The 14,387-nt window shown below is 52.5% G+C and overlaps 1 protein-coding gene across 1 annotated transcript; it reads right to left on the reverse strand.

Moving 5' to 3' along the window:
• Positions 1-250: 250 nt before the first annotated feature.
• Positions 251-13,486, reverse strand: LOC100897832 (sodium-coupled monocarboxylate transporter 1). The gene is given in 10 exon segments (XM_029111410.1): positions 251-733; positions 1,382-1,629; positions 1,832-1,981; positions 4,929-5,084; positions 5,814-6,145; positions 7,270-7,410; positions 8,228-8,382; positions 10,837-10,904; positions 12,381-12,518; positions 13,168-13,486. Coding segments are annotated over 10 exon segments (2,061 nt in total). The 5' UTR covers positions 13,439-13,486; the 3' UTR covers positions 251-331.
• Positions 13,487-14,387: the final 901 nt, after the last annotated feature.

The raw sequence follows: 14,387 nt of genomic DNA on the forward strand, positions 1-14,387 counted from the left end.
GACCAAGGTCTCGGAGTACTGCGCCGAATAAAAAGAATGATTTGAAAATTGGCGTGTTGAGGTGCTAAAGGACATGTGTGATGTCGAAGCCTCGATCCGGTAGGTTCTGCCCCCTGAGACTCAAAGTCAAGCCAGGATTCTACGTGCTTAGGCCACGGAACTGCCTAAGCTCCGCGATGGCTGTATTGTTATTTTGACATTTTCTCTACTCCTTTAGCATTCTCCCAGAGGATGAGCAACGCAGATTTGGTATGTATCTCGATTCGGCGAGTTCTTTATTTCATCTCCGAGAGGGAAACCTGGAGCGGGACTCGCGGATCCTCGCTCTCTGTTAAAACCGCTCAGTGAGGCTGTCCGGGTTCGTTTTGTCGGTTTCTTCTTGGTGTTCCTGAACGGCGAGATCGAATATGAAAACTGTGTTCTTCCGCCGCGCCATCTCGGCGTCGCTGAAGCTCATCGCTCGCGAGCGATTGACACGTCCGTTCGATGATATCGAGGCCTGTCGAGCTGATTTAATCCGAAGTCGACTGGCGAAAGAGCCCCGGGAATCTGTTCGGCTACGTTTCGGCTGTTCTTCATCCGAGCGACTCGGAGTCGGGGGGTACTGCGACATGAAAACGGAACTCCTTCGTCGCATCATTTCCATATCGGCGAAACTAAGTTTCCGTGAGTTGGCGCTGTGCATTTGCATAGACGAACACGACTTTCGGGGCTCGAACACTTCGCCGTCCTCCTGGGAACAACAAAGAATGAAGCGGTCAGGAGTTTCCCCGGAAACGAGAGAGAAAACAAAAAAATATAATGAGCAAGCGGAGCTGCTTGCACAAATCTGTGTGTTTTCGATGAAATCGGCTCCACAACTCTGGCCGCAATTTCCGGCGAATCGCAATTCCATTGCCGCAACGGTGAATTGCAGTCGACAGATGGAAAATGAGAAGAGAGCTCCGCAGACATCATGGTCGCGTACGACGCCCATCCTCCCCCATGTCCGTCTGAATCGATTCCGAGAGAAAGCCGCGCATAAGTCTGACAGAAGAAAATTAGAGGAGCGCCGAGAGAGAAGCTGGAGAAATGATTACGATGTATGTATCACTCGGCAGGACTGTTCCGACGAAGCCTTCCAGAAGCGCTCCGAAGGCCACCAGCCTCCGAGCGACGTCGGTCAGATCGGTAGCGAATATTCCCGTTCTTAGAGATCGGTTCGCGAGGTTTGTTTCCGCTTACATCTCGCCCCGGAGAGACGGGATGGGCGTTATCTGTATCGCGGAAGCAACCCACGATTCATCATGAGGGGGCCTACTCATCGTGTGTATCCGTCCGACGATGGGACTTCGGACCGAATGACAGGGGAACGAATTGATTTCTCCCGAGTTCTACTTACGTAATTTTCGCCCACATCGAATCTCCACCTGCCACGCTTATCCTCCGGCATCCACCAGAGGATGATGTCGGCAGGATGCCGAATGAGTTTCGGATCGAGCTGCGAATAATCGAGGCTGCCCGTCACCAGCGAAACAGGCATCGAAACCAAGAAGAACACGATGACCGAGACCATGGTGTACCACAATGGGGACATTCGATAAATCCACAAGACTGAGCTGTCGTCCGTCCTGGAATGCCGGGAAATGTCTCAGATAGGAAGAATGAATCGCGCCAGAGATGACCTCAATGATCTCAATTCTCGCCGCGCCAACGGAGCGACAGCAACGGACATAGAAAACCAGCGGGATCGAGACGTCAATCACTACAGCGTTGCTGTTCCTTCCCATTTATATTTACTACGAAGTTCTCTCACAGCTTTCGGAAAAGAGATGCAGATTGGTCGTGGAACATGTAACTCACGGTGCATCGAATGCGACGTTGTCAAAGGAACAAGCGTCTACGCTGATGGACAGTCCCAGAGGTGTCGGGCCGTAGAGAATAGCTCCTACATTAATCCAGAGTGCGATGCATAAGGAGACGAGGAAACCGGCAAGAGCTCCTGCCAAGACAAATAAATAGTTATCCTTAGAATGCTGCACCTCTACTCAAGACTCGGGGATGTACGCTAATGAGAGCACCGTATTCCGCAGATATCGCACGCGAAGAGTTCGAAAGCCCGGGTCATCCACGCCGATAGATGCTCAGCCCAGGAAAAAGGGTTCCTTTGACGTGAATCGGAGCAGCGACACTCAGGACGAGTTGCCACCCAATCCAGCGCGAGATCAGTGAGCGGAAGAAGGCTCGGGTTAGAATAGCAGCGGACGATACGCACACACGCTCATCGGATGGCATTCGCGCGGACCTAATTAGAGCGCGACAGTCAATGGAAACGACTTTGATCATTGCTTCATCAGCCAATTCACTTAGTGCTGTGGGGAAGAATCAGATTCCGCGGCTCAAAGGCAGCGAGAGGAAAACACGAGCTGAAAACACGGAGAGCTCTAGAATCGAGCGCGATGAGAGCCGCTCGTCCGGATCCCGGCCATGTGAGAAACGATCGAATGGCTGTGCCAATTATGAATCCCGAGTTGCAAGGCTCTCCAGCTCCTCTGCTGCTGCGAATTGCGGGAGCGATGTGAGTCTTGTCTGCTGCTTGAGAACAGCCGATCCCAGCCGATCTTGCACCTCGTCGATTCGGACGGAGCCCCAGAATGCCAGCGATAGTTCTCAACGATGCCTCTAGTACGGGCTCCGAGACTTCGAATTTTCATTCATGTGGGCGACCGAGTCTCGATCATCATCGATCACTGCACAGAATCGGCTCTCTCTCTAGCGAAGTCTGACTCATTTCTCCTGATCCTTCCTGAATCATTCAGCCTCTATCCGGAGTTGTTTCTCGATATCACATTCATAAAAGGCCCTCAGAATCCCGTTATCAATCATTCCGGAATTCCGACTCGCTTCCGCGATTTCTCGCAGAAGGAAGTAGTCGCATCCCTGGGGAGTGCACGGCTTTGCATCGGTCGCGCGAGGAAACCCAAAAAGATTCGACGGAAAAATTCCCAGATCACGGAATTCCTCGGATTTCTTTCTTTTGGAAAATCAGAAGGAAAGGCTCGGACAGTGAGAAACGGGGGCCGGTTTCCGGCGACAGCGCGAAGCGAGGTTGCTGCCCATTCTCTCTCTGCGAAACGAATTGCGGTGAGCTCTCCTGGTGCGTCTTATTCGAGGCGTACTTCTGAATCTCGGCCGCTCGTCTCCTTTTCATGGCCGGATCTCTCCCCTTGGATAAGGAACGCCATTATTCTCTTCTTGAGGGCGAAAAGAAGCCAGCGACGCAGCCTAATTACCATGATTGCAGAGAAAAAACTCGCGACTTTCCTTTAATACCGTGCAAGCTCAATACTTATTCCACCCTTGCCCAAGCCGCGCGGCAGTGCCACCGGCGAGAGTATGCTTCAGGGAAATCGAGGGATAAGGTGAGCGCCTCCGCGATCAGCCGAGTCCCTCTCTTCTATGTATCGTACTTTTTGACATGAAGCGTCTCAAATCCAAGTTGGGGGCGCGTTCAATGTTCTTCGTTCTTCATGTAACGATTCAACGCCGCTTCTGAGAGGCTAGAACCATCTTAGATGCGCATGGGAATTCTACTCGTCTATTGTGTCGATCGCCGGACAATTTACGGGCGATTCTCTCATTCGAGTTGGAATTGAATCTGTGATTGATCAGGGCCCTTACGACTCGAGTTTCCAATCCTTCTAAAAATCATCGCGCCCACTCGATAAATATGCCTCTGGCGCTCTTCAACATTGAGTTTTGACGCTGATTCGACTCACAACGTGAAGTTTGCTTTTAGCCCCCTCACTTGATTAGGGTCTTAGGCTCCGGAAAAGGTTTCATTCCGAGAGGAAAAGGTATGCGACTCATCCTGATCATATATGCACAGTTTTCTATGTACCGATTTTCCGTCTGTTGCGAGAGGCTAGATCTTTCTAAGTCGCGCGGTGAATATTCGTAGGCGGAACGTAACTCATAGCCCCGCATCAAACACGTAACTTGCTAGAATCGTTCCCATCGGCAACAATGGGTGTCGACGCTTGCATCCTCAATCCCTCGAAATCGGTGTCTGGACCTTCGTCGATCCACCATTGACGTAAGCTGTTCAGAGCTTACGACTTTATCATCACTACTTCTTTCACGACGGTTTTACTCCTGCTCGTCAGGGTCGTGTGGTTATTGTATTCCTTCACCAATACGTTTTAAATTCCTTCGCAGTCCTTGAGGCTCTCGAGTCTCATTGGAAGGACTAAAAGAGTCCGTCGATGCACTTAACATTTGAGCTTAGATAAAATACTTCCGTTTTTTTTCCGAAAACCTGATCGGTGAGAGAAATTGATGAGAGATTGCGATGAAGATTTCACTAGGGGACTCATACCGAAGAGTTGTTGAATGAGGAAATCGTGAGAAAATCAACATTACTCTGCTCATTGATGAGCATTGCAAAAGATCATTGGACAGACGTTTCGCGGTAGTGTCAAGACGACACTACCTGTGAGAGATTCTTTCTCCTACTCTGACTTCTTAACGTCCTTCGTACCCTGTTTCTATTCCTCTCCACCCCTCCGTCGAGTCTACTTCACCCGCAGCCGACCGTTAAGGAGTATTCGATCTCTATTTACCCTTTTGCCAGCGTCCGACTTGTCGCTGCCTCGCCGCCGACCCCGTCGTTAGTTCCGACGGCAAAGCTCACGTGCGCCGAATCCTCCGCGAGGCGGCACTCTTGATACGATTGAGAGCCCGGCATCGGAGCTCGGATAGGAAACTCCTCCGCTGGGACCACACGTATCGCAATGGAGCTATTCCCCAATACTCGAGCACCGCGTCTACGGTTGGGTCAATTCGCCTTCGATGGGAATCGAATTAGACTCGTTTTCCGGGCTTCAATCTAGAACGCTGAGGCTAGCGGACCAGATTCAGGTCCTGAGATGAAGTATTCGATCACTCACCGGTCGTGTTTATCTGGGGGAAGAGCATCCCGGCGGTGAATAGGGCGAGGAGCGGGCCCCCAATCGCGCTGTTAATTGATAGGGACGCGGCCAGGACGTTCCCCAATTGTTTGGTCAGGGCCACCAGCGCGATCGATGATAATCCAAAAACGACACCTGCAACCGGGATAGCGAACAGGCGCGTGCTTTGAGGGCGGTCGTTAGGAGCGTTTTATGTATAATATTATTATGAGCCCGAGATCCAGTACCGCTTTCTCCGACTGGCCCGGATAATATATTAACATGACGTTGTTTCTCTGCCGAAACACCCGCACGAGCACCGTTGCAGCCTTACGACCCCGGGGACTTCAGGCTTCTGTAAACACGTTCTTTTCGCTTGCCCGAGCGCTTGGGAACCTCTTACTCTATTTGCATTGTTGGCGAGCGGGTCGTGGACGGGATTGCTAGAAGTGCAGCGACGCTGTTCTTCCCGGCCTGTTCCACCTGTTTTGATTACCAGCGATTCCGCCCGGACGAACCAGATTGCTCTTGTCTAATGACGGAAAACGAGTCTGTTGACATCGATGGGGAGGGAGGGGGACTCCTTTTGCGGATTCACTAGTTTGAAAAAAGAGGCTTCCCCGATGATCCCCAAGGTAATGATACGCGAGCCTCGGAAGATGTCGACGATGTGTCAATATGATTGAAGTTTTCGCCATGCTCATGTAATACGTAGATGAGAAGGAAAGGGATATTCTAAGACAAATTCCTAGATTCGGCGTTATGGACTCGCTTTGAACCGGATCCCGATTAAATCCGGGGAGTTCAAAAAAGCCGTCTCGGGGATTCTTGAGGGAGGGGCACAATCAAGGAGCAGCCTGTAGAGTGTGCTGGGCTCGTACTCACCGAGTAGGTTTATGATTTTGGCACCAGTCCTATCGGGAATCCCATCCTTGGCGAGCGCAATGCAGTCCACGTAGAAGACAGTCGACAGAGCATTGACCCCGGAACTGACAGAGCTTAAAGAAGCGGCGAACACCCCAGCGACGAACACTCCAGGAATGGGCGTCAGATCTCCGAGAAAGTCCATAACGAAAAACGGAAGCAGTTGATCAGTGGTAGAGATCAAATTCGCTGTAACCGGATCGCAGCTGGCATAGCGGGCATACACGAACAGACCGCACAGACACGACAACAGCAGAGTTAGCACGAGATACGGCAGATTGAGGAATATCACCCTGGGAACGACGGGGTTTTCCAGTTTACTCGAATATGTCTCAATTCTTTCTCCGTGATTATGAGAACGCACATGAATATTCAGATTGACGCATGAATTCTAATGATAATATAAGATTTACCTAATGAGTCACACAACTTGAATGCAAATTAAACAATGAACGACCCTCAGCTGAAGGGGAGTTATTTCCCCTCTGGAGGAATAACGACGGCATAGAGCTCGACTTCCTGTACGGGATGTCGATGAAGTTTTGAACCTGACCTTCCTATCAGACCGTGATCGTGTCGCTCACTGAGAGGATTTATTCCTCGCTCAAGCGGGCGACGGAATCCCGACTCGGTAGACTGATGGAAACGCCCTGAGCTCGCTCAGTGAGCATCGTACCGTTCGCCAGAATAGAACGCCACCGACGACGCACGGACTAATCTTGTCGTTGACCGTATGCAATTGCGTATAAACCGGCAGCGCAGTGCCGCGGCTCATCTGTTCGTCGCTCTTGAACCACATATATTATATAAGCGAGGAAAGTTTACGAGCGCCCAACTCACTTTATGAGTCACTGTGAGAGTGTCAGGGTGAATGTGTGCGTCTGACGCCTGCTAGGCAAACGGAAACTAGCTGGAGGGATGTTGAGCCGCGCAACGGCCGAAGTTGCAGCCGTGTAGAGCTAGTCTCCGCCACAGCCGTTCGTAGCAGAAGCTCGGGAGCCGCTCCCAACTTCCAGCATAATCGGCTTTCGCCGCCACTACCACCGTTCTTTTTTCGGTCCTCCAATGAGGAGCCAACTGGCTGATAAAGAAGACCGAACTCTGTCCTTTCGAGAGCACCGTGGCGTAACCCGCCGACAAGCCAGCGGGCTCGTCCGCTCTTTTCAAGTCGACCGAGCGACCCGCTGACCGACCGACCGGGCGGTCGGCACTCCGTTCGTCCGTCCGCTCGGCCGATCGGCCGACCGACCTAAGCTCTGGGAATAAGGGGATAGAGTGGCGGAGAGAATAGAGGACCTTTACCAAGTAGTCCGAGCGCTATCCGCCTCTGTCGGGAGAGACGAGCGAGGGAAGACGGCCTTTTCGTTTCATTTACTCCATGTCTTAAGCTTGAGGGCACCTACTTAGCGCTACTTACCATCTGGCTTTGCTAAGCGTGTCCACGGTCATGTAGCGGACAATCATCATCTGGTTTGTGGCGTAAGAGGCAAGATTTGTGAAGAAGCTGCCTATGAACAGCGCCCATAAATTCTGACTACTCGTCAAAGTCAGAGACGCCCTGGAATGAGGTCGGAATTTGAGAGGGGACATTCGGCGAAAAGGATGACCCATCCGACGGGGAGTGAACCGTCATTCCCCCGGGGGTCCTGATTTGAAATCAATCCTGATCCAACACGTGCGGGGCTCCAGAGCTCGGAGCCCTTTCCTTGCCCCCGATTCGTTTCATTTCTCTCCGGAGTCCACGCTCGATCCTGTTTCTCTGACAAAGCCTTCAGTGGATAATGGGAGCGTCATTCCTCTTTCTTGAGAGTCTACGACCCTTGAAAATTGTCGCTAAGAATTTTCCACTCGACTTCAATGGGGCCTCGCTCGCTCCCTCCCTCCCCTCGCACGCTACCGCTGCTGTTTTATCTCCAGATGGAGGAGATTCGCCGCTGGTCTGCGCCATTCAGTCTTGCGCGGTTCGGCTATCCGCTTAGACGTAGATGCAGACGTCGCCGGAGCTCTTCTTTATTCAGCAAGACCTTTTCCCTCCGAACGCCCCGTCGCTCCATCGTAGACCGGGCCGCAGCTGAGGATAGCGGTGAGCTTCCCTGATTACTGCGAGTCCCCGCAATCTGGAAGAACTCGCTCCGCCGGAGGAGACTCTCACAAGTGAAGGGAGCCAGAACTGCTGTGAGACAGGCTCGGTCTACACAGGCACTGATCTCATCGATCGAGGAGGGATATCCGCCGAGAAGGAGGAGGACGTAGTTAATGGAGGTGTTGGCCGATCCCATATATTTGTCGGCAGAGGAGGATCGCAGGGACTTCGTCAATCATGTCGTTTCGTATCCAAGATGCGGAAATCAATCGTGCTCCCGAAATAAACTTACTCTCCGAATTGGATACGTCCGCCCTGCTGGGCAGTTTCCCAGACGCTTGCTATTCCTTCGAAACGCACGGAGGCGGCGACAATGACCACAACAAGAGCTCCTAGCATGAACCATGTTTGGAACGTATCCGTATAGACGACGGCTTTGATTCCTCCCTGGAATTGCATCATTAATTAGAGACCTCACGTCGACGGCGATTTGGGAGGGGATGCAACCGATAACGACGAGGAGCGGCGAATCAACAAAGGAGGGGGGGCGGGAAGAGAGACTCGTCAAAACGTGAGGGGAAACAAGCAAACGGTAAGCGGAGGAACAACGGGGCGGATCAGGTATACAGGAGAAAGAACTACACAAAGACGAACAACAGAAACGACAGCGAGCAAGCGGAAGCGAGCGAGGGAACTCGCGCATCGTTGTCCCGCTGTGGTCTCGTCGCAATAAAACACCTCGTCCACCGACAGGAGTAAGATCCTCCTTCTTGGCAGCTAGCTCGCCCGCCGGGTCGCAAGCCTGCACGCAAACTCTCCCTGGATTTCGCCAGGTTGCGTCAAACGACACTGCGTCACTGAGAGAAGTAAGAAAACGGAGTTAATTGATGGGATCCGATTCGGCTGTCAGTTATCCTTTTTTTCAAAGGTCGGTTGATTTCTTGCTCCATGGATCTTTTCATTGTTCTACTCCTTGGAACCAGTATTATCTTCATTTGGGGGAGGAACGACCGAGACTCTCACTGGAATTATTCAAAAAATGCAGCAGGTGTTCCGAATTGTGGTCGTCATTCCCGGTTCGTTTGGAATCCGCGGTCGGAAGCTATCTATGTAGGCTTCGCGCTCCTTCTTCTGCTGCTTTCGCAGCCCGAAATCTGCGTCCGGTGGTCTGCGTTAAGCAGCCTGCATTCAGCAAACGGTGTGAGAGTCGAGACTGGAGCCGGTTTTATCGGCCGTGGGAGTGGTTTTTAGATCTTATTCAATGCCAAATTCTCAACGCTGGCTTCGAGTCTATCGGAGCAGTACGAAACGCTTTACCAGTCCCGTACATATATACTACTCCCCTCCCATTTTTCTTCAACGGCGACGGCGATCTGGCGGCGTCATGGAGCTTGGCCGAGATAGACGGCAGTTCGGTGGCCGATGGACCACCTTGAGAGCGGCGACGAGTTTTCGCCGTAGAGGTACAGTTTAAGATTTAGATGAGTTCCTGAGATCCTGGGACCATTCCGGGCTAGTATCGGGACTTCTCTCGTCGGTGGCCAGGATCGAAGTTCCTCGGAGGGAGCCCGCGGCGAAATCCACGACGGAGCCTCTGACGGAAAACCTGTCGGGAGTCCTGGCGGAAAGCCCGACGGGAAGCCTGACGGAACGCCCGGTGGGGACGGCACCCCCCTCGAGCGACGGAGTCCCGGGGAGGGAGTCGTTTACTATACATAGAGCGAAGTCTCGGTAAGTAAGGCGCCGTTTGCACTCCGAATGTCCGAGCAGTTTATATTCTTGAAGGACGAGGTCCGACAGGACCAGCCAAGATCAGTGGAGGTGTGCCTGTCCAGTTCGGCTCCTTCTGATCGCACACTATTCCTGAACGTTGCTTTTGCGAATCATCCCACATAGTTTCGTCGACTTCCGAAAGAAGACTGAGAAGCTCTAGGAGCATGCGCGGTCCATTTCTGTTCCGATGGATTACTAAACTGAATCGGCCAACCTCGGGTATCGCCGCGGCTACTTTTGCCAGAAAGGAAAACTTTCCCCGGAGAACGTTCAGAGGAATTCAATCGGGGACAGTCAAGAAGATCAATCCAGATACCGGACCTGGCCGAGGGGACGCCTCAGTCGCCCGCGTCGAGCTCTTCCGATCCAGGCGGGAGACCCAAACCCCTCGCGGAGCACAGGAAGGCTAGGCGGCTAGCGAGTTGGCTCACTCAATTCTCCTCAACAGACCACAGTCCTCTAGAGACAGCATCTTTTCACCTCCTGCTCCTTTCACTTCCTCGCGGAAGTTATCGCATCGGTGAGCGTTATTTTCGTTGCTCAACTTGCTGCAGCTGCGGCTCGTCTCATTCAAAGAAACCGGAGTGGACTTGCTTTCTACTTCTTTTCTCACCGCGGACACCGGCTGCTACGGTCGGAAGGGGGTTCAGAAAGAAGAGCGGCTCGAACAAAAGCGTGATGAACGGAATGAAGAAGGAATGCATGCATGATACCAGAGACGTAACGGGTCGATTCAGAAGGAATAATTCTGACGAGGGCCCAAGGTGGATTCAACCGCCACGGTGGGGAGTCGCGGCTCATCGCTCGGTGAGAGAAACGCGCGGCGGAACCGAGTCGGAAACGCTCGCCGCATTTCGAGTCATCGACCGGGGAATTCCTCTGTTGCTTGATGTTATTGAATGACTTGCGGAGCGAACGTGCGAAGCGTCCTGTTTCCCAAGGGGGAGAGAAATTCCGATAAGCAAGGACCGTTACTATCAGGTCTTCGACGCACGGACACAATCACCGCGACGAGCTGCCGACGAAGCAATGCCGACACCCGCCGTCGATGTCGCTGGGAATCAAGCCTGAAGCACAAATATAGTTTTCCTCAGCTCGTGGCACGAGAACTTGAGACAGACTACTCACGACACTCGTGTAGACGGTACAGACGATGCCCATCGCGCTGACTGCGATCCATAGATTTATACCGGTAACTGAAAATCGAGGGCAGCAGCAACGTAAATTGAATGTATCCACGAGGCTCTTCTCCAGCTTGTGGCATTGATGATATTCGGCCCGCATGGCGCCGAGGGAGTCGCTAAACCAATATCTGGCCTGCGATCAAAGAAGGTGGCGGGCACTCAAAGAAGGTCCTCCAAGCTTATTGTGTTTGACTCTTGTCTTAGAGCTTGGTCACAGGCTTTCCCAGTAAGTGCGCGTTGATGACCAAGTGCAGCCATGTATGTAAGTGCTTCAATCCGTCATTATTACGACAGAGAGTGCAAGAATCGAATATCGTCTACTCGAGAGGATGCTCGCCGTCCGGGAGCATTTGTTACAATGCCTCGGCGGAGGAGGAACATCCCCCCTTGACGTCGACCGAATCAATTCTCAGAAACACGCCCGAGAGAGAGACTGTGGACTCGACTGAGCATTCGCATCGTGGAGCGCTGCACCCTCGTGATTGCATCAGAAAGACTCTGTCCTCTTTTTGGATAAATGTTCCCATGGTAGGGGAATGGAGTGGACGGGAGAACTCTCCGGTACTCAAGCATTCTGAACGGTCCCTCGTGGAGAACGCTCAGTTCAAATAGAGCGATCCTGGTTGGGCTTGCTCACCATTGAGAAGGGGTCGGCAAGAGCCTCCCGTAAGATTACATTCCTGCCGCTCGAAGCACGGACTCGGGCCAGCGACTCCCGTGACCCTAACTGCCCAAGACCCATTCCGATCACGCGGTGCTTTAGAGTTTGCCTTCTCGTGCGAACTTCCAGAAAAGTACCATCGTTGCTTTGATTGCCTCATCACGTGACTTATCTAAGTAAGAAGCTCTGGGAAGGAAGAGGCCAGCATCTGATCCCAGCAGCGCAGGAACGAGTAGCTCCACAGATAACTCGAGGGAAAATGGAGGCGAACAATGATCTTGATCTGCCGGATTCGTGCGCACTTGAGGGCTCAGCACCTCTGATCTTTCTGAAGCCTCAGCTCTATCCGGATAATGGATCAGGATGTTTTCAATAGAATCGAGTCAGACTGACAAGTACCGCATGAACCCATCGGTATGTCACGTCTGTTTAATGGAGTTTGGCTGCGAGAAACGTGAATCGAGTCAACCGGTAGGAACATATGTCACGGTCATAAGAAAAATATTTGATCTCCTGTCGTATAAACTCATGCTGAGTCAGCCTGTGCTCGCAGCGAAACTGCAGACGCAGTTTTTGTACCTTGTGATTCGAATCGCGACACGGAACGCTCCTCAGCTATTCCCATGCTCGTGGAAGCTCCGCCGTCTAGACGTGGGGATTCGGGCGTTCATGGAATCTCATATGGATACGGATGCACTCACTGGATGAATTATTTGATGTGGATACGTTCGAATGGTCGCAATTGCGTCGATACTCAGAAGAAAACCGTTGGGCTCGGGAGGAGCGATCAGTCGATGCATACGAAAGGGTTCTCAAGAATCACTCACGTTGAGACATGGCGAGCGCGGGCGCGTAGAGCGATATCGACACGTAGATGAGCATCTGGATCACGTACAGAATCACCGCGCACACCCGCGTGGTCCGACCGAAGCGGAGTTCGAGGTATTCGAAAGAGGTTGTCACGCCTGCAAAGATAGACGGAGACGTCGAAAACGACGACAACAACCGGTGGGCTGTTGTCATCCACGACCACCACAACAACAACGCTGATGATGATGCTGCTGTTGCTCGCATAGTGTTATGTTGACATGGCTCCGGTAATTGGAGAAGCGTGTATCGATCATAAGTGTGGTAGGGCGTATTCCGTCGGGAACGCCGAGGGCCAGCCGGCGGAGTTCGCCAGGCTGTCTACTTGGCTCCGTGACATCGTTGGCACCGGTCTTGGTAGATTCCGAACCACTACGAGAAGATCATCAGACAGCAGCGACCAACAACTGATGGCGACATGGTGCAACCGTCGAGCGGGCGGCCAACAACCAGCAAACCAACCAAGTAAAGAGATTGGGGCAACGAGGCAAAAAGGACTCGGAACGGGGCTCGGCTGAGTGAAAATGGGGTGGGCCGGGGTTGGAATCCAGGCTCGGATGCGGTACGGCATTGTTCCTCTCTGATGGCTGCACTTCCGTTCGGCGATGATCGAGCATTGCGACCCATGAGTCTCTGCGGGCGCCGATAACACAGAGCTCGGGTTCGGATTGTGAGGAGTCCGAACGGGGGAAAAGGAACGGTAGAGGAGCGCAACGCTAAATAATTAGGGATATCCCAAGATCTCACCGACTTTGTAGAAGACTGGCAAGTAGAAAACTATCGAAACAGCTATCATCGCACAGTAACTGAGGAATGTCATGAAGCACATTGTCCCGAACTGATAAACTTCGGCGGAGTTCCCCAGAATGTACGCAGCCGAAATGAAAGAGGCCATCAGCGACGTCGACACCGGAACCACCGGGAGACTCCCTGAGCCAATCAAAAGCTGACGAATGGTATTCTGAGGGCCACCGCTGAAAGCACAGTAGATCCCGAGAACACCAGAGCACAGGAGCATAACACCGCATGCGACATAATCCCACGCAGTGAAGCGCTCCAGTAGCAACTCGGGACTCGCGATAGTCGAATTCATCGTCGTCTCCGACAGTGATACCGCACGGAGCTCCGACCTCGCGTTCAGCTGGCCGTTCGTCGTTCTTGAAGCCCAAAGTGGATCCGAATGGGAAATTGACGGACTTGATCGCTCTCGCTCCCTTGCACAGTAGTCGCAGTAGTGACGGTAGTCACTTGGAAAGGGGATTTATCCTTTGAGTGACGCCGGAAATGAACAACTTTTACGGCCATTCACAAGCTAGTCGGCGGGAATGTAAGTCCCGGCCCAGGGACGCTCAGCGCGCTTCGGCCTAGCATCGGAATGCAGACTCAGCTTTGCCGTAAATCTCTGCGGGCCGAAACGGTTTCAAACCACGTTTCCGCGTTCTGGCCGAACGGTCCTTCTCGATCGATACGGGGATCGTCGAAAACTCCACTACGGACTTGAACTCCCCCCGATTCGGTCTGCGCTCTCCAAACGAGTCCTTCTCTCCGTTATGTTCTCCTTACGGCTGGCAGGAAGCACTACCGTCTCATACAGCCGATATCCGAATGGCTCTACTTTACAGCATAACACACCCAATTTGTCTCGGTTGTAAACAACTTCCACTCAAGAAGCTTCACCCTAAATAATGTCATAGCTATTGGATCAGGCCTGAGAGTTTCTTTTAGTAGAGATTCAATCCACAGTCTCCAGGCTACCTCCTCACCACCGAAACGTAAATTACGCGCTTCATCTTGGTCGTGGAAGACTGCGGAGGGCTCGAAATCCTGTTCTCTCCACGGCTCAGATTCGCTCGGATTACCCCAGCCGCGAGCTGACTCCCTGTTTCCCGCGAGTCCCGGTATGACGGTAGCGTTCCATGCCGGAACTCAGAACAGAAGTTCGTAGGTTGAGACGCTCGGTTGGAAAC

This window comes from Galendromus occidentalis, unplaced genomic scaffold, assembly GCF_000255335.2.
Source record: "Galendromus occidentalis unplaced genomic scaffold, Mocc_1.1 scf7180000077440, whole genome shotgun sequence".
Classification (NCBI taxonomy): Eukaryota; Metazoa; Arthropoda; class Arachnida; order Mesostigmata; family Phytoseiidae; genus Galendromus; species Galendromus occidentalis.